Source organism: Sarcophilus harrisii, chromosome 6, assembly GCF_902635505.1.
Source record: "Sarcophilus harrisii chromosome 6, mSarHar1.11, whole genome shotgun sequence".
NCBI lineage: Eukaryota > Metazoa > Chordata > Mammalia > Dasyuromorphia > Dasyuridae > Sarcophilus > Sarcophilus harrisii.
This window is the reverse complement of record NC_045431.1, coordinates 175,971,317-175,999,217: the sequence shown is the minus strand read 5'-3', so window position 1 is coordinate 175,999,217 and position 27,901 is coordinate 175,971,317. Positions and strand designations below refer to the sequence as shown.

The window sequence follows — 27,901 nt, the reverse complement described above, 5'->3', positions numbered from 1 at the left end:
GTGCCATGCGGGACGTCTTCTGGCCCCGGTGGTTGTTTTTCTGCTCTTTAGGTCGGATTCTAAGACGGTGAAAACACCTCCCATTTGTTCTTTCTCCCCGCAGGGCATTCGCTTCGATCCTGAAATTCCCCAGACGCTGCGGCTAGAGTTTGCCAAGGCAAACACGAAGATGGCAAAGAACAAACTCGTCGGGACCCCAAACCCCAGCACTCCTCTGCCCAGTACCGCCCCCCAGTTCATCGCCAGGGAGCCATGTAAGTTGTGAGCAGCACACACACACACACACACACATACACACACACACACACACTCTCTCTCTCTCTCTCTCTCTCTCTCTCTCTCATGGTTTGACTGTTGGGGCCAGGTACCATGGTGAGCAGTGAATAACCGTGTTCTCCGATTCCTTGTCCCATTGTGGAACTGACCCTGGGGTTCCAGACACCAGGCTAGTCTCGGATCAGGCCCCAGGACCGGGCCCAGGACCGATGAGCCCTGCTGAGCCCACAGCCCGATGGGGGACCCCTGCCCCACAAGGTGGGCCACCGGGCTGAGCATTCTTGGGCGGCAGCAGGCTATGAAGCAGAAATAACCTATTAACTTGTGGCTTTTTATACCTCCTGGAATGGGGAGAGGGAGGAGGGAGGAACCTGTTTGAGGGATTTGCTGTCTGTGGAGATCTTGGCAGTTGCCTTGACAGTGACCAGGAAGATGAAATTCTCCGGGCCAGCCCATAAGCCCTTCTGAGTGTGGTCCATTTCCTTGGAGATCTAGCCCCTTTTAGCCATCATTGAAACCTGTTTTGTTCCAAAACCCCTTGGGAGCAGAGTTGCCAGTTTGGGAAATTCCTGATTTAGACTGAAGAGAGATTGTCTTACAGAGATGGGTGGTTTATCTGAGAATAATTCTGTGGCTCACCACCAACACGGGGGAACCAGTTAAGGGGCTCCCAGAGGGAATCTCGGTGCTCCTCAGTAATCTCCATCATGGAGGCGATGATGGAATCCAGGGCCTCTACAAGGTCTTTCCAGACCTCAGCTGGTAACTCTGATAGTGTGCTCCTACTCTTATACTCTTGTAATGCACACTGAGAGCTGATGTTAATGTCGTAGGACTTATGGGGGCTTTGTGACTTGGTCTTCCCAGCCTCCTTGCAAGAGCCGGTGCTCAGGCTCTGTTATCCCCATTTCACGGTTGAACAAACTGATGTTCAGTGGAGTTGAGCAATTGACCACAAGTCACATAGCTGATAATTGACAGACCAAGCATCAGAACCTGAATCTTGCCATTTCTCCTTCCCTATCTTTTTCCAGCTCTGTACCGGAATGCTCCCATTTCTCCTTGTATGGCTTTTGAGTATGGCCAGGTCCCCATTGGTACAAATGAGGGATTTCACCAACTGGTCACACATATTTGAAATCACACTATTTTGACTCATAATTAGACAAAATATGGTAATTGGTTCCAGGACATTGGGAACATGAAGTCCAAATTTGGATAATGAGACTGCTACATGGGATTTTTCATTCCCACTGAGTGGGACCCATCCCCTAGACTTCTTTCATTTGGTCCTATGCGCTTCCTTCAGTGGCGAGGATTGGGACTCGAGATCCAGCTGTTTCCGTCTGGTCCTTATTTCTTCTCCCTCCTCCTCCTCCGATGGCCTGCCTGCTGTCAGTGCCACTAGATCAGGTTAAGAAGATCTCAGTCTCTTCCTAATTTTTCCTGCACATCAAGGGTGATGGCAAGATGGTCCCGAGGGCCCCATCTCCAACATCCCTTTGACAGAAAGGACTAGCCATCCCGGGTTCCTCCTTACCACCATCATCCCCTCCATTATAAGGGCCTGCCACCCGGGGGTTCCTGTAGAGAGTGCCTGCCCCCTCCTCTGCCCACATAATGGGCTTGTGCCTGTCTAAGTGCTCTTACCCTCAGCTGCAGCATGAGATGTGGAGCCTTCCCCTGTGGCTCCCCTCCTGGGGTCCTCACCCAGTGTCTCCTTGGGGGGGGGTGGGGTGTGCAACAGGAAGAGAGAGCTCAGGGAAGCGGGTATGAAATCTTGGTGTCCCCGGACTTTCACTTTCCAGGCCAGTGGGCTAAGTGAGGAACTGGAACTCGGGAGAGCATCGTAGCAGAAGGCCAACGGCCTTGAATCTGCAGGATGAGAATCGGGTCAAAGATATGGGCCCGGAGAAGGGGGAACTTAGTTGTCCATAATCACCATCTTCCAGCACCACTGCTTCACTGAGGCAGGCTTTGTTGGTTTAAGGTTTGGGTTAGAAATACATCAAGCGAAAGAACATTTTAAAAGCCTATCGCAGGGACTGACGTGTCGTGGGGGCCCGATAAAGGCTTGTTCCCCTTCTTCCTTCCCTCTCCCACTCTCCTCCATCACAGATGGCAAGTCTCCAAGGGCCTCCAGTGCCATATAGTTGAACTCCTTTGTTTTATATGTGAGGAGCTGAGGTCCGGGAGGGTCACCCAACAAGTGGACTTTGGCTGAGTTTGAACTCTCTGGCCTAGAGCTGGTGGTTTCTGAAAATACTTCCCTTGTTCTACCTGGCCCAGAGGACAGAACCATGGAGGGAGAGACAGGCAAGCAAACTGCAACTCTCCCATTAGTGAGAGCTGTAAGATTGGTCAGTCGCCTGGCCAGAGTGCTGAAGAAAGGACCTGCATGCAGGGACAGGATAGATGAACTGCCCTCTCCCCCCTTGGCAAGCTGGGATTTCCTAGGGCCCAGATATCTCCTCTGGGATTTAGCTGGCTTCACCAGGAATCCCCTGAACGCTGCTGCCCCAGAGGGAATGAACATGATAGCCTGTCAGAGGTGAGATTGGGAGCCACTCTGGGTGGGCACAGGGGTGCTGCCCTCTGCTCAACCACTTACTGGGCTGAAGAAATGCTGATAGACTCAATGTGGGGAGTGCGACCCTCTGGGAATCCAGAGAAGAAGGCCCAGAATCAGAGACAATCTCTGAGGATCTGAGAACAGACGGTCAGTGTCTGCCAGGTCCTCAGGCCCCTCTCTGAGTCCAGAAGGAGGACAGCTCTCTGAGTCTTTCCCTACTGCCTCTTTGGCAGGTGCTCAGAACCTTAGACAACTCCTGAGGCTTCTTGGCTAGAAGTAGCTCCAGGCGTGGGGTTCCCATCTTTGAAAGGCTTAGAGATTGGGCAAGATAAAATCTGGGCTGTAGTCCTGCAGGATATGTCCGGAACCCGGCCCCAGCATTTCATCCTTGGACTCCATAACAGAAAAGGCATGCTGACCAGTGATGCTCTCCCATTGCCATCTCTCGTCAGCTCCCTCCAGGAATATGACGATAAATCTGTACATTTCCTTGGCTGAGCATAAGTGCAAAAGCACTGGATTTGGAGTCAGAGAACCTGGGTCCAATCCTTTGGGTCTCACTTTGGCTGTGTGTGAAGTGAGAGTTGGCCCGGATGATACTGAAGGTCAGATTCAAACCTGGGACTCTTCCAACAGAGTCTTGCTTTTCCTCACTCCTCCCACATTGTGCTGCCTCAAATCAATGACTTTTTTTCTTTAAAGATTCTTGGCAGATTTTCTATTTTCCACGGTTAAAAAAAGGTCCGTAATAGATTAGTGGTGGAACCCAAAAGCATTTGTCTTTTCTCTACCTGTGCGTCAGATACCCAAATGGAAAGTTTTGTTTCTGAATGACTCCTCCATTAGGAATGCTGTCTGAGTTGGGACAAATGTTATTTAGAATTGTAACATTTTCCTTCTAAGGAGGTTTATACTTCTTTCCAGTATCTTCAATTATAAAACAAATGTCATCTAACATTTTAGTGGGCATGAAAAATGTCACCTGGCCATATCCTCCCATCAGGTCAGTTCATTATGTAGAGAGAGGGGAAAGTATGTTATTTGAGATCTCAGAAGCATGCTTTAAATATAGCACTCAAGGAGACAGACAGTACCATGATTTTGTTCTTTTTTTTATTTTATTTTTTTTTTTTACTATTACAGCTTTTTATTTCCAAAACATATGCATGGATAATTTTCAACATTAATTCTTGCAAAACCTTGTGTTTCAATTTCCCTCCCTTCCCCCATGCCCTCCCCTAGATGGCAAGTAGTCCAATATATGTTAAATGTGGTAAAAATACATGTTAAATCCAATCTATGTGTACATATTTATACAATTATCTTGCTGAACAAAAAATATCTAATCAAAAATGAAAAAATAAAATGTAAGCAAACAACAGAAAGAGTGAAAATGCTGTTATGATCCACCCTCAGTCCCCACAATCCTCTCCTTGGCTGTAGATGGCTCTTTTCATCACAAGACCATTAGAACTGGCCTGAATCATCTCATTGTTGAAGAGAGCCACGTCCATCAGAATTGATCATCAAGTAGTCTTGTTGTTGCCGTGTACAATGATCTCCTGGTTCTGCTCATTTCACTTAGTATCAATTCATCAATACCATGATTTCCGAATAGACTTCTAGCTACAAGGCCATGATCCTCTGAAGCTTTGAAAAACAAGGTTTGTCAGGGAAACGGTCCTCCATCTATTGCTCTACCACTTTGTTCACTTTCTAATCTGGACTTTCTGGACTTGCACCCTCTCCACTTCAGGAATAGTATGTTCATTCATCTCAGCCTCATGGATTGCCCACCGAATCTCAGTATCAACCTTGCACTGTGTGGTTCTACCTCCCCCGGCCCCCATAGTACTGAGCAGCTAGCCCTTAGGAGGAGTCCTGGAAGGATGACCAGAGAGAGTGCTGGACAGTGTCCCTGGTCACAGTGTGGTAGGGCAGTACAGGAAAGGCAGTTAATGACCAGAGAAGTGGGTCAGTGAGTATGGCCCCCCCCATCTACCATCCCCACTCCTCTATCTACCCACTGGAAGTAAAATGCTTGTTTTGTTCCATCTAAAAGATTCTTAAATCCCCACCGGGCACATGCCCCTTTAAGGAAATGTGAAATTGTTTCCTTGTTTGCTTTCAGTGTGCTTGACTTGACCCATTTGTCTAGTGCTGTTTTACCCTGGCTGGCATCCAGGCCTGAGACTCGGGGGTCAGAGACACTGAATGTTGAGGGGTCTCTCAGAGCTGTGTTTGCTGTGATGTCCGGAGGCTGTCGGTGCCCTCTGCCCTACCCCATGCCCGCAGCCTTCCCAAGGAGGGAGTGTCAAAGGGAGGATGCCCCCAGTCCTTTGGAAGACTTCCAACTCCACCCCAGAAGGCCTACATATGTTGAGAGCCTGTTTTGGAACATGGAGGGGGCGAGTCATGTTGGGCAGCCTCCTGCTGTAGAGGTAGTGGGAATTTTGAGGTTTGCCGGCTCTTTGGGTTGTGATATTGTCACGGTCTCAATCCCTATTTCCTTTACAGATACTGTCTTATAGAACAGGACTCTAGATGTTCCTGTGGTCCACACTGGTAACACTAATTGATAGAAAGGGGATCCAGTCTAGGGTAATGATGTACCCCTTTAGGAGGTGAGATATCGGCAAGTTTAGGACTCATCCGGAGTTGGTCTGTGATATACCTTCCCTGGAGGACAAACTTAGAACAAATTCAAGAAAGAGGGAGAAGGAAGCATTTACATAGCATCTACTATTCGCCACGCACTATGCTAAGTGCCTTACAAATATTTTATTTGGTTTTTTCTTCTTAATACTATTTTATTTTTTTCAATTATATGTGAAGATCGTTTTCAACATTCATTTTTGTAAGATTTTGAGTTCCAAATTTTTCTCTTGCCCTTCCCAAGACAGGAGCAATCTGATGTAAATTATACATCCTTGGTTTTCAAAGAGGAACTTGACATCAGGGAAGTGATGCTGTGACATGCAAGTGAATTGGAATGAAGGAGGGCTGTGCAAGGTCAGCAGGCTTATCCCACCCACCAAGAGCCATCTGGGTCCGGGGGCCAGATATAGATCAGGATGACTCGGGCTGCCCTGGATGTAGTGGGAGACCTTGGCCTTTTTAAGTTACGTCTTCACCAAGTCTCAGTTTGACTGAGGCAACACCCATTCAGTGATTAAGGGTAGGTAGGAATTGAGGTAAAGAATCTTCTCTTTCACCGAGTCCAAAAAAAATAAATGAATAAACTTGGTGGAGGGAAGACCCTCAGGGTTTCTGGCCAAAGCAGAAATGACTGCTATTTGCATTCAATCTGCATCAATCAAGACCCAAACTGTGACCAAATGGGGCTTGGCCTAGGACCTATTGGTGGTCATTTAGAACTAGATTGATTTTGGTTTAAGACCTGCTCCTTAAGAAAGAAATTTAGCCAAAAAATCCCAAGATATCTTGGGAGAGTTCAGAGATGCAAAAGAAAAAGACTTGGTTAGTGGATAGAGTGCTGAACCTAGAATCAGGAACATCCAAGTTTAAATAGAGGTTCAGAGACTTTACTATCTGGGTGACACAATGAGCAAGTAAAAAACTTAGTTTCTTCCTTTTGAAAAAACCAAGCAACCAAAAAAAAAAAAAATCATCTTTTTCTTCCTCACTGGCAGCTAGACCAGAGAGTATCTGGAGAATGTGAGAACTACTGGACTTTTTGTTGTACTTTTCTTTCTTTCCTCTTGCTTGATGTCCTTTCTGGTGTTGCTATGATCATCAAAGAAAGAGGCAAGCTATCGAGAACACTTGAAGCTCAAGTTTTACTTTTATTAATGGGAACATTAATAGGAGAGAGATGATTTTGAGAAATTATATAAAGATAAAATTGATAGGCTTTAGCTACAGTGTGAATATGGAGGGTGATAATGAAGAATCCATCATCTGTTCTAAATTGGGAATCTGGTGGACTGGGAAGATGCTGCTATCTTGAACAGTACTAGGGAAGTTGAGGGAGAGGAAAGAGTTTGGGAGAAAGATAATGAGTTCTGTTTTAGATATATTGAGTTTTCGATGTCTAGTGGAAATCCTGTTGGAGAGGTCTGAAAGGCATTTGGAGATGTGAGATTAGAAGTCAGCAGAGAGTTTGGTGCAGAATAGGTAAATTTGAGAATCGTCAGCATAGAGGTGGTAATTAAAATAAAATGGAGCTGACGAGATCATCAAGTGATCCAGAGGGAGAAGGGAAGAGGACCCTGAGCAGAGCCCTGAGACACCCACAGTTAGAGAGCATGATCTAAATCCTGTGATCCAGGATCCTCATTATAATGATTGAACTTCATTCCAAAGGTGAGGGCTAGAGATGTGGAATATCACATATGCTTCTAGAGCTTGTTATGGTTTTATGGAGCTGTTTTCTCTTTTTTTCTGTTTTAATCCCTGTTTCAAGGGAAGGCTCACTGGGCCAGAGAGGGGAAGAAAGGGTTGTATTCAGAAATTAAAATGATATGAAATCAAAAAGTTATCAATTCATTTCCTTTTTAGAAAAGAAATATCCCCAAGTCTTTTGTCAGATTTTTTGGCCAGTAGAGGCTGGATATTAGGTCTGGCTCTGTCTCTCAGAAACCAGAGGGAAGACAGGTGTGACAGCAGCAATGTGATGTGGGATGGACTGAGGCCTTCCAGTGGGGAAGACCATTAGATTTCCCATCGGAAGCCCTTACTTGGATCTTGACTTGCCTCTGGTCTATGGTGTGCATTTGTCTGTTCTTGGGGTGTGTTTGCTTGTGAACTCATGCTCTGATTGTGTTACTGGTCAGCCTTGTTTTTCTATTATATATATTTATATAGACACCCCTTCCCCTGTTCTTTCTATGGGGACACAAAGGAGGTGGGATCTTCTCTTTCAAGAAGGACAAAGGCAGTGGGCCAAAACACTTGGGCAAAACCACCAGCTCACCATGGATCATTTTGGACATCAAATGCAATATTCCACACTCACAAGCACCTATAATTCCAGTGGAAAAAAGATGCACGTTTTTCATCTCCTTTGGGGCCAGATTTAGTCCAAAGGTGGTCCCCCAGCAGCTGTTTACTCACTGTACCAGAGATCATCAGCCCAGGCTGGCCTTCAGTTGGCTTCAGATTTGTGAAGAGTTAATATACTTTATTTCTCTAAATGTTTCTTTTACATCTGTTTCCATGAGCAGCCAGCCTTCTTCAAGGGGCTTGGGTTCTAGTGAAGGGTGTGCCCTGTCCTGCCCCAGCCTCTGTTTTACTCCATGTCTTGGGCAGGGGGCATCCAGGCTCCTGCCCTATGAAAGTGTGGAGTGTGGGCACGGGCAGACAGAATTGGCTTAATTATGCACGATCCCTAACATTCAAACCGGGGCCTGAAGGAATGGCGACATGGCCACAAGGCCAAATTAGGTCGGAAAAGCTTCCTTGGACACGTTTAAAATTCGAAACTCCTCTTTTCTCCCCTGCCCCTTATTCCCATTCACACAACAGGACGCCAAAAGCAGATCATCTCTGACTGAGCCCTCCCCTGCACGGCCACTGCATCCACTTGCTTTTAGGGAAAGCTGAGGGTTATATGTAGACCTGAGAATTGTCTCCAGGTCACATAGGCCCCTGTCAGGGGGGAGCTTCCCAACAATGGCAGTCTCCAAGCAGAGGCTGGATAACTAGATGTGGGGGATGATGATCATTGGGGAAAGCTGCCCGATGCTGGGATTTCTTTTCAAGTCCACATTCTTAGGAAATTAACAAAATAACCATTTAAAAAACCAAATCTCCATGTTGTTCTGTGGGGAAGGACCCGTCCAGAAGGCTGTAGATCAGGTTGCTATCCAAACAACCTCTTGAGGAACACCTGGGTAGAGGGAAGGGATAATGGGTTCAAGTCTCTCGGCCTCTTAATTTGTTATCCCAGGGAGGTTGTTGGGGATTGGGTTTGCCAAGCCTTTGTAGCTATTGAAAAGGAAATTGCATGTGGGTTGTGGGATTTTGTAACTGGGAGGGACTACATTTTACAGATCAGGACACTGAGACCCAGGAAGGGACCACCCGGTGGTCTACAAGCCCCTGCGGGCTCCCGAGTCTGCATCTCTTCCATTGTACGGAGTTTCCTCCCGGGCTGCCCCTTTTGGTATCAGATTCATGCCTGAGACCCTGAGTTCTGGGGAAGGTTGAGCAGGGGGTGGGGACAGAAGGAAGAGGAACAAGCTATCTATAATCCGTAGCAGAGGATGAGCTGGACAAACCTGAGGGCTGAGGGGGCTGGGGAAGCCCCAAAGGTCCCTACTATTGTGGAGGGACCAGAGGTAGCACCCCACCTTGAACTCAGTTGTGGGGGCCAGACCAGCTCAGCACACTCACTACCAGAGAGTAACCAGTGTAGAATGGTTATTTATATTTTATATATTATATTTGTTTATATTTATATAATATTTACATATTTTAATTAATTAATTAATTATAAGGGTATTTAAGGTTAGAAAAGTAAGAAATTGTAGAGCCCTTCCATGCTGTCTAAGGAGTTCCTTCCTATTGGTACCTAGAAGCAGTAGGGAGCTACAAAGTTCTCCAGCAGAAGTGGGGGGAGAAGTGACAGTCACAGTGATAGGAAGGATTGGAAAGGGGAGAGACCATTGGGATGCTCCAGGTGAGGGTCTGCCCCAAGGGGTGGGTGGCTGACTGTTTGGAGGAGGGGAGAGAAGAGGCCATAGAGAATGGGTGTGGCAAAGGTAAAAATGAGTCTGGCAGCTGATTGACTATAGGAATAACTGGGAGGGAAGTTGGGATGGAGCCAACCTGCTCGTTCATTGGCTCTCTTGGGTAGGGTCATGTGTCCATTGAGGTCCATTGGCCAGAAGCTCCTTTGTTGTCCCCACTTCTCACTCCAGATCAGGAGACTGAGGGCTGCCTGGGGGAGCTGCCTTAGAGACAGCCCATCCTTCCCGAGCCAGGCTCACTGACATTTTTTGTGCCTTGGACCCCACTTTGACTCGATGGTCCACTGTGGGAGCCTGTGAGCTTTTTCTCAGAACCATGTTTGTACATGATGAAATTACATAGACTACAAAGGAAAGCAATTAGATTGAAGTTCATTTGTCCAAATATTTTAAGAACAAGTCCACAGCTCCCGGATTAAGGACTGTTAAGCTTACTCTGCCGTCTCTCAGGGTGGCCTCTCATGAAACTGGGTTTGGGCTGGATGTGGGAGTTCATAGGCAGCTAAATACCCAGGATATCCAAAGCAGGGGAGTTTCCAGGAGGGTAAAGGTGAAGAAGAAGCGCCATGGCTGGAAGAGAGCTCATCACTTGGCAGCTCCGTGGCACCTCGCTTTGTGAAGCTTATTGTATTTGGATCTGCTCTGTGTGTTACACTAATTCCTTGTTTTCTTGGTAGGAAAACCCCAAGTGAGCCAGGGAAGATGGGATCTATTTAACGGATAGATGCATGTGGGGTGTGAGGTATACCTGGGGACTCTCCAGGGGTCTGTTTTCTGCTGAATTGTCCAGGTTTTAATAAAGCGCTATTCTATTTGGGAGGGGAGAGCCGGAGGGTAATTCTGGGTCTTCTCATTTGAATCCTACTTCTCCAATTAATTTCCCTTTCCATTTGACCTCCCAGAGTTGGAGTCGGGAAAATCTGGATTCAAATCCTGCCCCAGCCCATTACTAGTTGTGAATATGAGCAAGTCACAATGCTTGGGACTTGGTTTCCTCATCTGTAAAATAGGTTTACTGATGTCTGTAGGTTCCAGGAGCCTACAGGAGACTGATTTTTTTGGTTAAAGGGGACTCTTTCTGCCAGTGCAGGTTGGTACCCTCGCTATATCTTACAGTGCTCAGGAACTGCCTAGGGCATGGAAAGGTGACTGCTAGGGTCCCAGAGCCAGAACGTGCCTTTCTGAAATCAGCTTGTTCATCACTTTTTATAGAATAATACTACTCCATTACCTTCATGTACCAAGCTTGTTCAGTCAGCCCAACTGATGGGCATCCACTCATTTTCCACCACAAAAAGAGCTGCTACAAACATTTTTGCACATGTGGGTCCTTTTCCCTCCTTTATGATTTCCTTGGGATACAGACCCAGTGATGGCACTGCTGGGTCAAAGGGTACGCACAGTTTGACAGCCCTTTGGGCATAGTTCCAGATTGCTCTCCAGAATGGTTGGATCTGTTCACAACTCCACCAACAATGTATCAGTGTCCCAGTTTTCCCGCATCCCCTCCAACATTCATCATTATCTTTTCCTGTCATTTTAGCCAGTCTGAGAGGTGTCAGATGGTACCTCAGAGTTGTCTTACTTTTCATTTCTCTGATCAATAGTGATTTAGAGCATTTTTTCATGACTACAGATAGCTTGGATTTCACCATCTGAAAATTATCTGTTCATGTCCTTTGAAAGAAGCTTTTTCAGAGTGTTTTTTGCTGTGTAATGGGCTTGAATAAGTGGAATATGAAGGAAATGCTCTCGCTCTTCCCCCTCTTCTTTTTTCTCATTTTCTCTCTCCTCTCAAAAACCCGGAGCTCGCTGCCGCTGCTGCTGCTGCCCTGGGCCTCCCTCCGCGTCTTGGGCCTGTCGGATGAATAAGCAGATGAGAGTTAGGACCATATATAGCATCATGTCCTCACATCCCCCGGTACAGCCTGAGGATCAGCAGGAGAGAGTAGCAAGAACGCCCGCCAGGAGGTCAGGACGCCTGGATCCCAGGTCCAGCTCCTTCCTCAGTTCTCCGGCTGAGTCGCCCACGCTCTCCATCGCCTCAGGGATCACAGGAACCCCCTCGGGAAGCTGGGAGCCATGCTTGTGGGGCTCCGGCCCTGTGGTGGTGGAGAGGAGGAGAGACCTGCTGGGATGGAGGATACCCAGAGACCCGCCCCGTGTGCCTAGGAAGGAGCTCGAGGGTGGGCCGCCTTAGCTCAGATGCCTGGTCCTGAGTGACATCATCGGTGGATAAGCGAGCAGGTGTACAGAGTCGGGATGCCCCCTGGCAGCCGGAGAGCCCCCACCCGGTGGATGTGCAGGCCGGTGCTGCCAGGCAGAGCCCCGACTCAGAGACCCTGCTCTCCCGGCAGAGCTTCAGGAATCCGAGGGGTGGGAGCAGGGCCAGGCCGGGGTGGGGGTTGTGGACATTGGCCGGCCCTGCCAAGCACTCGCTGTTTATCTAACTGGAGAATGAGCGGGGCAACCTATTAATCTTCTGCATGGTTCCAGTGAGGCTCCAGGCCTCCTGAGGAAGCCCTTCAGAGTTGGAAGGAACTTCAGAGACCTTCAGGTCAGCCCGCTCCTCGGCAAAAATCCCCCCACGATGGAGCCAAGTGCGCCTCCTCCCTCGCAAAACCCTCTCCCCGTGAAATCAGACTTGCGAGGAGAGCTGGCTAGCATTTAAGATTTGCGAAACATTCTACAAACGTTGGCTGGCTCATTTGATCTTCGCTACAACCCTGGGAACTGGAAGGTGTTATTATTCCCATTTTACAGATGAGGAAATTGAGGCAGGCAGAGGTTAAAAAGGACTTGCTCAGGGTCACCCCACTGGGAAATCTCTGGGGATGGATTTGAATTCGGATCATCCAGAGTCCAGGCCCAGCACTCTATCTATAGTGCCTCCTAGCGACCGCTGAACCACACTTACCCTTCTAAAAAGACCCGACCCGTTCCACTCTGTAGTGGCTCTGATTCTTAACAAGCTTCCCCACTGCCTTAGCCTCCATCTTACCTTAGTCCTCAAGCTTGATTTCTCTTTCCTCCAATAGCACGGTCTCTATTCTTTCCTTCGTTTTTTTCTAGCAAAAAAAAATTTTTTTTAAATCTTTAAAAAAAAAACCCAAACTCAAATTAGCGGCGGGAAATTTTATAAACCAAGGCTCTTTTATTTTTTTTTTTTTTTTTCCCTTTTGGTTAATGATTTATCCCACACCGGGTGTTAATTCAGAAACCTTTGAACTGGGGTTGTTCCCTGGGGAAGCCCAAAGTTTTTTTAGAATTTAATTTCAAGGGTTTCTTCTGTTTTTTTATGGTTCCCCTTTTCCCCCCTTCTTTCCTTCCTTCCCCTTCCCCTTCCCTTCCCTTTTCCCCCCTTCCTTCTTTTCCCTTTCCCCCCCCCTCCCCCTCCTTTTCCTCCCCCCTTTTTCCCCCCTTTTTCCCTCTTTCCTTTTTTCCCTCTCCTCTTTTTCCTTTTTTTCCCCCCATTTTTTTTTTTCTTTGCCCTTCCCTTTTTCCCCATTCTCCCCTTTTCCTCCCCCCCTTTTTTTTTTCCCTCTTTTTCCTTTCCCCCTTTTTTTTTTTTCCTTTCCTTTCCCTTTTTTTTTTTCCTTTTTTTCCCCCCCATTTTTTTCTTTTCCCCTTACTTTTCTTTCCTCCCTCTTTTGCTTTCCCCCTTTTTCCCCCCATTCTCCTCCTTTTTTTTTTCCCTTCCCTTTTCTTTCCTCTTCCCTCCCTCCCTTTTTTCCCCCCTTTCCCTTTTTCCTCTTTTCCTTTTTTTCTCCCTCTCCATCTTTTCCTTTCTTTCTCCCTCTCCATCTTTTCCTTTCCTCCCTCTTTGCCTCCTTCCCTTCTTTCTCCCCATTCTCCCTCCTTTCCTCCCTCCCTCCCTCTTTCCTTCCCTTCCTCTCTTCTTTCCTCTCTCCCTCCCTCCCTTTCTCTCTCTCTCCTTCCTTCCTTTCTCCTTTTCTCCCTCTTTTCCTTTTTTTCTCCCTCTCCCTCTTTTCCTTTCTTTCTCCCTCTCCATCTTTTCCTTTCCTCCCTCTTTTGCCTCCTTCCCTTCTTTCCCCCCTTCCCCCCTTTTTTCTTCCCCTTTTTCCCTTCCTCTTTTTCCCCTTCCCTCCCTCCTTTTCTCCCTTCCTTTCTCCTTTTTTTCTTTTTTTTTTCCCCCTTCCCATTTTCCTTTTTCCCTCTCCACTTTTCCTTTCCTCCCTTTTCCTTTCCCTTCTTTCCCCATTCTCCCTCCCCTCCCTCCCCCTTTTCCTTCCTTCCCTTTTTTCCTTCTCCCCCTCCCTTTTTCCCCCTTTTTCCCCCCCCCTTTTCTCCCTCTTTCCTTTTTTCCCTCCCTTCTTTTCTTTTTTTCTCCATCTTTTCCTTTCCTCCCTTTTCCCCTTTCCCTCTTTTATTTCCCTCCTTGCCCTTTCCTCCATTCCCTTTTCCCTTCTTCCTTCTTCTTTTCCTCTCCTCCCTTTTTCTTTTTCCCTTTTTTTTTCCCCTTTTTTTTTCCCCTTCTCCTCTTTTTCCTTTCTTTCTCCTCTCCCTTTTTTTCCCCCTTTTCCTTTCCTTTTTCTCCCCATTTCCTCCCTTTCCCTCCTCCCTCTTTCCTTCCCTCCTCTTCTTTTTCCCTCCCTCCCTTTCCTTCCTCCTTCCCCTTTTCCTTTCCCCTTTTTTTTTCCCCTCTTTTCCTTTCCTCCCTCTTTCTTGCCTTCCCTTCTTCCCCCCCCCCTCCATTGTTCCTCCCTCCTCCCTCCCTTCTTTCTCTTCCTCCTTTTCTTTCTTCCTTCTCCTTCCCTCTTTGGGGATCAGCTCCCTGTTCACCATTTCTTGTGCTTTCATTTCCAGTCTGAGGAACACTGTCCTCAGAGAAAATGGAAGCATAATTGGAGGTTGAGTAGTTCTGCCTTCTTGCGGCCGACATCCCCCCCATCCCCTGTTCCCCGGAGCAGGAGTCCCAGCCTCTCTTTCAGTTTCTGCTTTTTCCAGTGAAACTTGAGGAAATGCACATTTTTGGTCAGGATTCTCTACTTTCTTCTTAGCCGTCAGGGCTGTTTGTTGCTTGTTGCTTTCTGGTCTTTGGGGACTGTCCCTTTTGTGGGTTCCCAAAGTGTGGGGGTCAGGAGCATGTAGCTTTGGAGCTGGAAAGAGCCCATGGAGAGAGAACTTCCTTTTCTCCCCATTTTACAGGTGAGAAACTGAGACCTACCTGGTTGGGTAACCCAGAGGAAGAAGGACATTTGGCACTAAGCAGGACTAGAGGGGGTCTGAGGGCTGCCCCGATCTCCCAGGAGGCATAGCATCAGTTCTGGGCCCAGAATGCCCTCCCTGCAGCTCCCCCGTGATGTCAGCTAGGAGGCAGCAAGCCTTTGTCTCAGTGCTTAAGGGACCAGGCTGTTCCTTGCAAAAATAAACAAACTGGTCCCTTCTCTGGGAGCCAGTGCATCACGTTCCCAGAACCCTCCACCTGGCCTTGGGCAGCCCCGAGCACGCAGTGGATACCGGTGCTGGAAGAGGAGGAGGAGGAGGAGGAGGGGAAGGGGGAGGAAGAAGAGGAGGAGGGGGAGGAAGAGGAGGAGGAGGAGGAGGAGGGGCTGGCATTCTTGGCCTCCACCTTCCCACCTCCTGCGTGACCCTGGAGGTCCCCTCTCCCCTCTGGGAATTTGATGATACTATATACATTCCAGGGCCCTGAGCCCTGGGTCCCTGCCTCCTGCTCCGGGCAGGCCGTGGCCAGTTTTGAGCAATGTGTGGCCCTGAAAGGGAACAGAGGGGAGTCCCATTGGATCATCAGCTCACTGTGCACAGGTTTTGAATTATTTTCCCCTCTGCCGGGTAATTTGTATAGAACACAATTCCCTTTTCATTTTATTTTAAAACTTATTTAAAAACTATTTCCCTCCAAATTATATAACCTTTCTAGAAGCAGTGGGCCACAGCAGACAAGAGTCGGCCTTGGAGGCATGGAAACCTGTGTTCGAGTCCAGCCTCTGGATGAACGGCCCCCTCCTGTTTTTGCTGATGGGGTTCCCTATACTAAAAACACAACAAATCTCCCCTAGACACTATAATAAACTTAAATCTCCTTTATCAAAAACATTCTAATCAATTAAAGAATAATATTACGTTTGAAGCTGGACTCCTCACCCTGGTGACATGTATGTTTTTTAGCTAATTGGAAATGAATTTCCACTAGACTGAGAGACTATTTGGGCACAATCATCCCCGCTGGGTAGGAACGCATGCTGTAATTCCTGCTTTTTACCATCACAGATAGCTACGAGGTATCTGCTCTTTCCCCCCTTTAATAATATCCTTAGGATATAGTGCAGGTAAAAAATAATCAATGATTAAAGGGTACGATCAGTCTTCTCTTTGCCGTGGCACGTGGCCGGATTGCGTTCCAAGCAATTGCACCAATACTCAGCTCCACCAACAATGTAATTGTGTGCCAATATTTTTCTAAGATGAAGCTATTCACTTGTTTCCCCAAGATAAATACGAATTTCTGTAGGAAGTATTTCCAGTTGTGCTCTTAGGCTTGGCTTTCTCATGTGATGAAAGACAGTCCTTGGTTCTTCTGTTTTTCTTCTATGTCTCAGTGGGTTGAGAGCTGACATTGGGCCCTTTTCAGTTAGTCAGTAAGCATTTATTATTGTTATTGAGTCATTTTCCAGTCACGTCCAACTCTTCGTGATCCCGTTTGGGGTTTTCTTGGCAAAGATACTGAATAGTTTGCCATTTTTTCCTCCAGATCATTTTTTACAGATGAGGAAACTGAGGCAAACAAGTGAAGGACTCGGCCAGGGTCACACAGCTAGGAAGTGTTAAGTATCTGAGACCAGATTTGAACTCAGGTCCTCCTGAGTTTTGTACCCACTGTGCCACCTCTCTGCCTCTATAAAATGCTTCTTGAGTTGGGTCCCTGCCTCAGTTTCCCTCTGTGTAAACTGCGTCTGTGGGTCTGGGTGACTTCAAAGCCCCTTCTGGCTGGGACTCCTTGGAGCTTCCCCCCCCAGAGGAACCGCGACTGCACCCAGGAATCCTCCAGCTCTTTCTGAGGCCTTGTGCAGGGGGCAGGCCCAAGACCTCCCCTGGCTAAGAGGCCAGTTTGTTTTTCTAATTTTACGATGGATTCTTTTTTCATTAAAAATAATTGGAGTGGAATTTTTCATCCGGCCAGGCTTTCTCAGCCGCTGCCGTTACTGTTCGAAGCGAGGGTTTTTTCCTCCGTTTGTCTGTGACTGCCTTCACGTACCCCCTGTTTTCAGGAACATGGAAACTGTTTTGCAAAACGTCTCCCACAAATTCACAGTCTTCTTTTAGCCGTACCTTGAGCCTGTGACGTGGAAGTAAGTGGGGGTATTTAGTAGGCAAATGGGAGGATGCTAGCCCACAAGGGAGAATTGATGTACCCGGTATCACACTGCGCGTGAATGGCAGCCCTTGGATGAGGACCCAGTGCCGCTCAGGACCCCACCTCTTTTCCTGGTGGGTGTGAGGATATCGCCAAAGTGGGTCTTTAAAGGTCCGGATGAGGAGGAGATGTGTTTGTTCCAGTGCAGGGGTCCTGGGGTCGTTGTGTTCCCTACAATAACCCATCCCAGCTGAGCCAGCCAATTTAACTTAGCCAGGACAAAGCACCACGGGAGAAACAAGAAGTGGCCGGTACCAGCCCCTACTCAGGGGCTCGCTGTGCCCTTGGGCAAGCTACAAACCCAGACAGTTCTGATACCCAGAATCCCATTCTAAGCCACTGAAGGGATTAAGGACTCTGAGGGCAAGGGAGTCATTAGTGATGGGATGGAGGCAGCAACAACCAGATTCTGATGTCCACAATGAGGCGATTCAGGCCCGTTCCAGTGGACTTGTGATGGAGAAAGCCTTCTGCAGCCAGAGAGAGGCCGACGGTTACTGAATATGGATCCAACATAGCATTTTCACCTTTTTTTATTGTTTGTTTGCTTTTTTTCTCTTTTTGATCTGATTTTTCTAGTGCAGCATGAGAAATGTGAAAATACGTTTAGAAGAATTGCACATGTTTAACAGATAGTAGATCACTTGCTTCTAGGGGAGGGAGAAAAACTTGGAGCACAAGGTTTGCAGAGATGAACGCTGAAAATTATTTTTGGGTATACTTGGAAAAATAAAAAGCCATTATAAAAAAATAATGGGATAGAAGGGGCAGGGAGGTGGCTCAGTGGGATAGAGCACAGGGCCCTGACGTCAGGAGTTCAAGTCCAAACACAACTTGAGGCCACATTGCATGTTTGCAAGCCTTTATCTTCATGTGAAGAAAAACCCAACTGTAGGAGGCCATAAGACGGTGGGAGCAGGAGGCAGGATTTGAAGCCAGATCAAAGGTGGCCCCGGGAACCCATGAGAGGTGTCCCCGTGAGCCCGACATTGAGGGCTCTGGGGCAGAAACAGACTTTCCCAAAGACAACGGAGAGCTGGTCAGGGGTGGGTTAAAGATTGCTTCCTGCTTCCTGGGACTCTTCTCGATTTCTTGTTAGAGACCAAATATCCTAAAATAGCAGGGTGGCTAAAATTAATAATCTGTAGCTGAAATATCTTTGTTTTTGGAAGCAGGAGACTTGGCTCTCCCGGGCTGGTTTCCACTGGCTGCAGCTCCCCTGAGAGCGGCCTGCCCCACTCGGGGTGGCCGGCTGTGTGGGACTGTGACCGGGAACGCGATGTCCTGGGCGCCGGCCCAGCCCCTGACCGGTGCTTCAGCCCCTGCGGGGTCCCCGGGCCGGGAGCACAGAGCCGGGAGCACAGAGCCGGGAGCACAGAGCCAGGCTCCCGGGAGGCAGAGGCTCTCTGCTCCTGACCGCCCGGCCTTCACAGACACACTCACGCTGGTCCCCAGAGGAAGCCACAGTTCTCGGCCCCTTGGAGCTAACGGACCCACGGCCTCCGATGTTGTGGGCTCCTGAAAGGCGCAGAGAAGGTGGGGCCGTCCCTTCACTCCACGAATGCCCCTGGCTTAGTCTCCTGCTTTCCTGAGCTCCGGCCGGCCTTCTCTGGGCCTCGGCCACTCCCTGACCGCCCTTTGACACTCCCCGCCTTCATCTGCACAGTTCGGCCTCTGCCTCCCCAGATTTGGTCTAAACCCCCGCTTGCCAGCAAGCCCCTTCCCCAAAAAGCCTCACGCTCCTGTGCGGTGCTCCCCAGCCCCTTGCCCGGAGCACTCGTGCTGCTGAGTCAGCAGCAGCCGTCCGTGGGAGACCCCCGGGCCTCCCCTCCCGCCTCCCCGGGGAGCCTTATTCGTCCACTCGGCTACGCCCTTCCCAGTCATACGCCCACCCATTAATTGCTTCCATATTGGTTCCCTCACTGAAAGCTCTGCTTACCACAGACAGTTCCAGACTGGGACGGCGGGGATAATCCACAGTCCTTGGAAGGTGGAGGACTTCCTTGAGGAGGGACTCTGGCCCAAAGTCACTTAGCTTGACCCGAGTCCCCTCTCTCTGCTGACTGCTCAGGTTCCCCGTCTCAGCGGGGGTCCGCAGGCGATCGGATCCCCCCTTGGGCTCTGGCCATTCTCTCCGGCTGCCCCGGGCCTAGAATGCTCGCCCCACTTCCGCCCCAGCTGCTGACCTCCCTGGCGTGCTTCACGCCCCAGCTCAAACCCCACTTCCACATCGGAAGCCTTCCCCAGGCCTCCCTCATTGAAACGCAGTCACTCGCGTGTCAGGGCAGCCCCTCCCTGAGGTCCGGGCCCTCTTGGAAAAGCACAGATGAGATTTCTGCCTGTGTCTGCCTGTCTTTTTCCGACGTTTAGATTATAAGATCCTTGAGGGCTCGGGGCTCCCTTCTGCCCCTTTTTGGTGTCCCCAGCACTTAGCAGAGTGTATGGCAGGTGATTAACAAATGTTGACCGATTCATTCCTTTCAGACTCCAAATCATCCAAATATCAAATATGGCCGCAGTGAATGGGATTGTCCTCCTTAATTTTTAAACTGGAACTGATGCTTTGGGGTTTTGTGTGTGCCTTTCCCTGCTCCCCAGCCTGTGCCTCCGGAGGCCCCCAGAATAGGGCTGAGGAGGACAAAGGGAGCGTGGCCTGGGCCCGATGGCGTGTGCAGCCTCTCGCGCCCCTGGGCCAGCAGGCCTCCACGACTGGCTGTTGTACGACCGGGCCGCCACTTGTGGCTCCCCAGAGACCCCAGCCCCTCCTCTCTCCTGGTAGCCCGAGTCGTTCGTCCTCTTCTCTCTCTTGTCCCATCTCGGGGGGCTCCGTCTCCTTGCTTGGTACCCAGGGGGGTGAGAGGAGGGCAGCCGGCGGTTGGCAGGCCCCTCACGGCCAGAGAAGCCCCCGCTCTCGAGGGTGGTGGTTGGGCGGGGAGGCCCTCGCTACCAGTGCCCGCTAACCCTGTCCTCCTTCTTCTTCTCTTGCAGATGAGCTCACAGTGCCTGCACTTTATCCCAGTACCCCTGAAGTGTGGGCCCCGTACCCTCTGTACCCAGCGGAGTTGGCGCCTGCTCTGCCCCCTCCTGCTTTCACCTATCCCGCTTCACTGCATGCCCAGGTAATTCGGACCCATCGCCACGACCTGACTCACTCGAGCACCAGTCCTCCCAAACTTGCCTCCCTCGAGTGCACAGTGTACAACTAACCCTGTCCCGCTAACAGATCCACCTCGAGAAAGGAATGATGGCCTTGCCCTGACTGAAGCCATCCCCTCCCGAGGCTTGGGGGGCCCGACCGACAGAAGGGATGTCTGTCACCCACTGCCTGATACAGTTTCCGACACCTTCTTCTCCCTAATGATCTCACCTTCATTCTCACCTGAGGGGCTGGGACAGGGAAGAGAACTGCCAGGGAGCCAGAGGCCGTCCCCCAGACAGGAGCGTCGCCACATGGGGTACATGCACACGGAGGGCAGCGTTTCCCAGTGTGTGCAAGGTCCCTTCTCCTCCCAGCTCATTTCCAGAGCCACTGAGGTGCAGAAAGGGACTTGGCCGGAGAAGGATAGGGTTTTGGGGGTGCCCCTTTGAGCTGTTTCACAGAGTTTAAAAACCAGGCTGTTTGTCATGATGATTTTGGGGGTGCCCCTTGGGTTATTTCAGAATTTAAAGACTAGGCTGGTTGTTGTGGTGATTTGGGGGTGTCCCCTTGGGTTATTTCAGAGTTTAAAGGCCAGGCTAGTGGTCATGATGATTTTGGTGTGCCCCTTGGCTATTTCAGAGTTTAAAGACCAGGCTGTTTGTCGTGATGATTTTGGGGTGCCCCTTGAGCTATTTTTACAGATTCTGGGGGGATTCTCTGAGATACTGTAGACATATCTTCTCAGGGCTGCAGTCCGACCACGTTCCTTTCCATTCTCTGTCTTCTTTAGTTTGAAACAACCCACTGATGGGTCTGTTAGGAACCAGAAGGCCTTATCCCCCTCCATCTGAGAGAAACCCAGCACTTCCCTTGCCCTCATTGCCCCGGTGAGCACATAGCCATCCCAGGAGGGAAGACTTCCCCGGGTCACACAGGGAGTGTGAGGTGGGCCAGCTTCAGTCCCCCGATCATGGCCTGCCTTCCCCTGGCTGCTGACCGCCTCAGAGGGAAAGCTCAGCCAGTCAGATGGCCCTCCTTCCTCCTTGGCCCACCCCTGGGTCCCCTTCTGGCCCGCCACACCTGCTCTTTGTCCTGGGGGTCACTGACTCACAGAATCCTGGGAAGAGCCTTAGGCCTTGGAGTTTTCCTCCTGCACTTACAGATGGTCACAGAGCCAGCAAAGCCAGGTCTCGGCCCCTCGGGGGCTCCCCAGGCCTTTGGGGGTTATCTCAGCACCGTTACTTTCCTGGGTGCTGGCTCCCTAGCTCTGCCGGAGCCCCTCGGCTCCCAGGACCCTTGAGGCTCCTCTCCTGACACCCACGACCCCCCTGTGACAGAAGACAGAGGACTCTTATAGAGGGAGGGCTTACTGACCATCAAAGGAAGCCCTCAGAGGCCCGGGAGCTCTGCCTCAGAACTGTGGCTTGTCTGTCTCTAGGGACTGTGGGAGGGCTTTGGATGAAAAAAATCCTAATTTGGACTGGAAACATGCACGGCACAGTCATCACAGCAGCTTCCGGGGCCTGTCCGGGGCCCTGTGTTTGTTTTCTCCAAGTAGAGATGGTTTGTGTAGACAGGAAAGGGCCTGTCCCACGAGTCAGGGATGGACTGGCTCCCCCCAAACCTCCCTGAGGTTCCTGGGCCTTGGAAGCTTGCTGAAAGCAGCAAACTGGTGACTTTCCCCACGGAGCCCAGGAGAGACGTCCTGGGAAGGACAGAAGAGGAAGCTGGGAGACCCCTCCTTATTTACCTGGAGGTTCAGATTAACCCCCACTCAGGCCATCCTGGGCTCCAGTTTTTCCATCTGTGAATAAATGATGGTATTGGGTACTGACTGGGTGCCGTGGATCTGGATTGGAAGCCGCAGCTTATCCTGGGTGCCCTAAGATACTAGGAGCACCTTGGTGTTCTTGTATCAGTGCTGAAATACAGACCCCCCAGTCCTACCCCAGAAAGCCCCCTCCCCGGTATCCCCAGGCCCTGCTCTCTCTACAGACGACCCCTCCTCACCTTCCTGAATCTAACCTGCCCTCTCTTCGACTTCCCTTCATTTCCAAACCTTCTTTTCCATCCCCTTCCCTTTACCCTAGAGTCAGGTGAGAGCCCCCTCTTGCTCAACCGTGTCTCCAGCTGATCTCACCCCTTCCCCTGCCATCACGGTACTCCCTCCATCATCCCCCTTTCCTCACGCTCTTTGAATCTTGCCAGCCGATGTTCTTCCCCCTCTCGTCCGCTGCCAAACTCCTTGAAAGAACTGTCCGTACTCTTTATTTCAAAAAAATTTTTCATGTTGTCTGTGTGTTTTGTTTTTACATTACAAACATTTCCAGATTACCGCATTCCCCAAGAGTTCTCTTGTAACAGAATAAAACAATTAGGCAAAAAAACTAATAACACGGTGCCCTCATCTGCACATCTGTCTTGCCCCTGCTCACTTTCTATTTTTTGTGTTTTCTTTAATTAGCAGAAATTTATTTACTCTTCCTCCCACTCCACCCCCACTTACCCCATTGGAAAAAAGAAAAACAAATTCCTTGTTTAACCAATAAACCCAGGCAGGCACAAGCAATTCCCTCGGAACCTGTCTGCCCCAATGCATTTGTCACAGTCTGTGCCCTACATTCATCCCCTCTGCTTGGGAGCAGGGAATCACGTTTCATCATTGGCCCTTCAGAATCGTGGGTGGTCATTGTGTTGAGCAGTTTTTGCAACTTCCACAATTATTTGCTTTATTTACAATGTTGAAATTGCACCCAGCTGTGCTTCTGGTTCTGCCCATTTCATTCTTCATCAGTTTATACAAGTCTTCAAAATGGTTCGTGTTTATAATATTAGAGTAGAAACTGATCTCTTGATTTTGCCCCTCTGTTTGGTATCAGTTCGTACAAGTCTTTCTAGATCCTTTTGAAATCATCTTTTTTCCTTATTTATTAGCACAGAGCACACCACCTCATAAAAACACAATCCCTTAGGCCATTTATCTGTGTTCATAAAAGGCAGCCTGCAGGAGTTCTGGAAGCCTGTCTTGAGCTGTGTGAGCGACCAAACTCCTCTGAGTTTCGGTCTCCTCCTCCATTAAATGGGAGAGGTGATGGTACCCCTGGTGATACCCACGGCCCCTTCCCACTCTGGGTTATTAGGAGGCTCAAATGACAGATTATACATCAGGTGTTTGCCTCCTATAGAAATAATGTTACTTTGGTCCTCACTGCTTTGATTTCCCCACATGCTTATATTCTGGCTTTTGTGTCTTAACAGTCTGCCAGGGCTGCTTTCTCCAAGCTTACCGATGGCTTCCAATAGCCTTTTTCTGTCTCCCTGCCTTGGCTCTCTCCTCCCCTGACACTATTTTCCCCCATTTCTTCTTAGCTTTCTGAGTGTTCCTTATGAAACTCAGCTGCTGCCCCAAACCCAACCCCAATAATCCTGTCTGTCCGTCTGGGTCTCTTTTTCTCTTGTTCTCTCTCCCTCCTCCTCATTAGAACAAAAGGGCTTTTTACTTTCTTCCGTGGATACCTTATCTGAAATAAGACTAATCGCAGGGACTTTTCTGCCTGCACATTCTTATCTAAGATTGCTCAAATATATACAAAGTCTCATCTGAGATTATCCATTATTTCATTTTCCATTTATCTATTTTCCATGTATGTGTGTGTGTATGTACATATACACACACATATACATGGGAAATGTATATATATGAAAAAAATATATATTTATACACATATACACATGTATATGTAAACGACTTTTCTGTATATATAAACTGTCATCTTACTGTGGTGACTCCTTCAAGGAGTACCTCTGAGGATGTAAACATCATTAAGTGCCTTTACTTGATTTGGGAGATGACCTGAGTCTTAATTCTTTCAAAACACCAAGCCCTGGTACCCCAACATTTTGGGTAGACCCCAACCTTCCTTCTGTTTCTCTACTCTTCTTCCTTCCCTTGTATCCAAGGTGTCATCCTTTTTCTGATTTTCTTTTCTTTATATTATCTCCTTAAGCAATCGCATCCATTCCCATAGCATCCACTATCCCCTCAATTCTCAAAAGATTATAGATTTTTAGAGATATTGGACTCATCAATCTAAAGATAAAGAGGGAGGAGAGAGAGCAGTTCTCGCAGAGTCCAGAGTTCCCATAGGTGTCTCTTCCCTGTGTGGATGACTCTCATCCCAGGCTCTTTGTTAAATGGAAGTCCAGTCCCATGCTTTCACCTGGCTGACCCTCAGCCAGTTCGGTCCCAAACTCCCCCACTGCTACCTATAAACCCACCATTGTCCTCCCAGTCACCCAAGTTCGTGGGGTGGGAAGTGCTATCATTGGTTCTTCCTTCCGTCTTTTCCCAAGTTTCTTTTAATTCCCTCTCTGACCAATTCTCCACATCTCTCTCTTTTCTATTCATCCAGCCAAGTTTAAGCCTTTCCCATTTCTTGTCTAAACCCAAGGTTTCCATTTATGGCCTAAGGCAGAGCTTCTTAAACTGTGAGTCACGACCCCATATGGATTCACGTAACTGAATGTGGGAGTTGTGAAATTATGATTTATTATCAGTACGTGTTTGGTTTGTATACCTATTTTATATATGTATGGATCTACGGTCTCAGGCAAAAGGGCTCAAGAATGGAAAAAGTTAAGAAGCTCTGGTCTAACGGATTTGTGTTAACAAATCTTTTATAGCATCTTCATTAGTAAATTAGTAAAATTAGTAAAGTATTATAAAGAACAGTAAATTAGTACATCATATTATTCTAGGGTAACTTGCCCAGTGACGTACATCTAATAAGGCTGGAGTCTGAATCCCAAGTCCTGAGCTTTCTGTCCTTCTTGTGCTCATAACACATCGTTGTTGCTGAGTTTTGCAGAATGAAAATGTGGGGAAGCACTGGACTGGACAATTAGAGCAGCTTTCGCATTTGTCTCCCTGACTCTACTCTCCTAGTATCCCCCAAATTCAGTAACTCTCCTAGTATCCCCAAAATCAAATATAAACTCTTTTGCCAGGCAGTTGAGATCTGTCTGCCTTTAGACTATTTTCCTAGCCATATTTCAGATGACCCTCTTCCTTCTGGCCAGACGACTTTATTTGCCCTTTTCCAGACTGGACATTCCATCTCTCACCTGCGTGTATTTACACTCAGCATCTGAAAGGCCCTCCTTTGTCATCTCCATCTCTCAGGATCTTCCTTCAAAGCTCAGTTTAGGTACCACATCTCAACCTTTCCTGGTTTCTGCCTTCCCCTCAGTTGTCAATGCTTATGCTCTCTCTTTCTCCCCTTTTCCTTCTTCCTTCACCTCCTTCCCATCTCTCTCTCCTGTTTTCTCCTTCCTGCTCTCTTCCTTCCTTTTTCTTCCTCTTCCCCACCTTTTCCCCACTCACCATGCACTGACTTAGCTGCTTTTCTTTTTCCAATCTGGCTTCACGTACAGCTCTGTACTTTTCGTCCCTTCTCTGGCACCCAACTTAGGGTCTTGACTGCAGTAGGTGCTTAATAATTGGGCATTGACATGAATTGAGTTAAAGCCTCGAGGGGAGACTTTTTTTTCCCTCTGTGAAATGGAATTCCAGCATCCTTGGGCATTTTCACCGCATGATGAAAAAGTCTGTTCGGGTGGGACGGGGCTGACCCTCTAGCTCATCTCCCATTGGCTTTGATAAATGATAATAGGGTTGTGGTTGAACCTCGGGCCAGACTGTTCGGCCCCCTCATCTAGGCCCAGAGAGTTGAGGGCCTGGCCCCGCGTCACCTGCTCAGGTCGGACGCCGGACTTCTCCTGCACCTGCCACGCTGCTCGCTTGCGCCTTGGCCACGGGTCGTGCGGGCTGAGACACGGCCTCTTCGTTGCATCACACTGTTTTTCGAGCATATTTTACTGGCCTCCGTTCGTGGGCACACAAGTAAGTCCCTGGAAGTTCCCGAAGTCTTTTTGCTACTTTTGGAAATTGAAGCTTGAGGGAAATGAAAGCAGTCTGCGAACTCGCCTTTGAAGAAGAGTGATGGTGACAGGGTGGAAAAGACAGGTCCCCTCCCTGCGGAATCATGTTTTATTCAGGCCCCGGGATGCCATCCGGCGTCGGCGCCCGCTCGGAGAGCCGAGCAGCGGGCCTGCGAAGTGGAGGGCCGCGGTGGCTGCCGGGGCTTCCCGCTACCAGGCACTTCTTTCCTGCTCACTGAGCCCGGCTCCCCGGCCCCGCTAATGGCCCTCGACAGCAAACATAGTTAAAAATTAACTAAGGAAAATATTAAATATGGATAACCAGCTCTGAGCACGGCCTCCGTGTGCCACAGGGGCTTACACGCTCGGGTGCGCTCACCCGGCACGCCTCGTTCCCGGGTCTCTGTCACGTCCTCATGGATTTTATCTGCTTCTGTGCAAGCAGCTGCTGGGTCAGCGGGTCCAGCTGGGATGGACCAGGAGGTGAAGGGCTCCAGAACCAGGTCCACAGAACCGGGCCCACAGAACTGGACCCACAGAACCGGGCCCTCGTTTCTCAGAGCAGGAGAAGGAAGCACAAGGTGAGCAGCAGGGACAAGTCCAGAGTCCACGGTCAGTGCCTTCCCACTGCACCACACTACCTCCACGGATCCACCTTCAGGGATGGGGAAATCATGGAGAAGAAAAGGGGCCTTCAAGACCTTTCCTCATGTCCTTTTTCCTGCAGCAAATGAATTCTGGGCTGCTGGCTAGAGATGGAATGTTTGGACCTTGAAAACGCCACATTCATTCCAAAGTAGAGAAAGGGTTTGGATCAATCCAGCAAGAATTTATTTAGCACCTTCTGTGTTCCTAGCCTTGATTTTGGCACTAGATGTACAAGCATTTATTGAGGGCTCTCTCTGCACAACATCAGCTTATACTAGGCTAATAGGGAGCCAGGGGAGGGAGTTGCACTGTGGCATTTGTGGGTTCAGATAGTGCTGAGAGAGCAGACTTAGGACCGGGAGGACCTGTTGGTTCAGGGCTTGAGCAGCTTAGCTAAATCCACGGAGCCAGAATTTGAACCCAGGTTTTCGTTCCTGCACCATAACCCCGTTTAATTTTTCATTTCTTATTACAGAAACAATAATGACACCAGCTAGCATTGTGTAACATTTGAAGGTTTAAAGCACTTTCCAAATATTCTCTTAATCAAAAAAAACCACAAATATTCTCAGCCATAAAAGGTACCTGCACCTTATTTTTAACTGGCAGGACCCAGTGCCGGCCTCCCCTGGATCACTTGGAGAGATGACCACCGTGTGGTTAATAATAATAGCTGCCAATACTTGGCCTGGGATGTCTTGCAGATTTCCAGGCAGAAGACCCAGGCTGGGAGCATCCTTTCCCTTAGGTCTGGCTGATTGTCTAGGTGCAGCTGGGGGAGTGGTGCATGCTGGGCCTAGAGCTGGGAAGACCGGAATTCAAATTTAGCCTCAGGCACTTAACAGCTGGAGGTTTCTGGGCAAGTCCCTTACTTCGGGATGCCTCGGCTTCCTTCATCTATAAAACGAGCCCCTTTCCTGGGTTTTTGTGACGACCAGAGCTTTCCCACAGCGCCTGCTTCCTTCCTTCCCTCGCTCGCTGCTGGGAAGGGTCCCTGCCGAGAGCTGCCCGTGTCATTGTGAGCAGAGTGTAGTTTCCTCCCTGATGAACGCCTGTAATCCATAGTGTGGGACATGGGCAGGGTGGTTCCTGAGGTCCCAGGCTGGACCCATTTGTGCGCTTAGAACGACCCCTTAAAAGCATTGGGAACTTTGCTTTGGAGCAGCAGCGCAGACAGGATGGAGAGGGGCTTGGATTCAAGTCTTGCCTTAGGCATG

At 49.0% G+C, this 27,901-nt stretch overlaps 1 protein-coding gene across 4 annotated transcripts in view; it reads left to right on the top strand.

Annotated features, from left to right (window-relative positions):
• RBPMS (RNA binding protein, mRNA processing factor) overlaps window positions 1-27,901 on the top strand; it is a 165,900-nt gene that overhangs the window by 120,897 nt on the left and 17,102 nt on the right. For all 4 annotated transcript variants that reach the window (XR_004230032.1, XR_004230034.1, XR_004230033.1 and 1 more), the window contains 2 exons: window positions 104-254; window positions 19,946-20,076. Coding sequence is in view for 1 of the 4 variants with exons in the window: in XM_031941626.1 (XP_031797486.1) it covers window positions 104-254; window positions 19,946-20,076 (282 nt within the window). In the remaining 3 variants the exon portion in view is untranslated. The remainder of the gene's footprint in view (window positions 1-103; window positions 255-19,945; window positions 20,077-27,901) is intronic.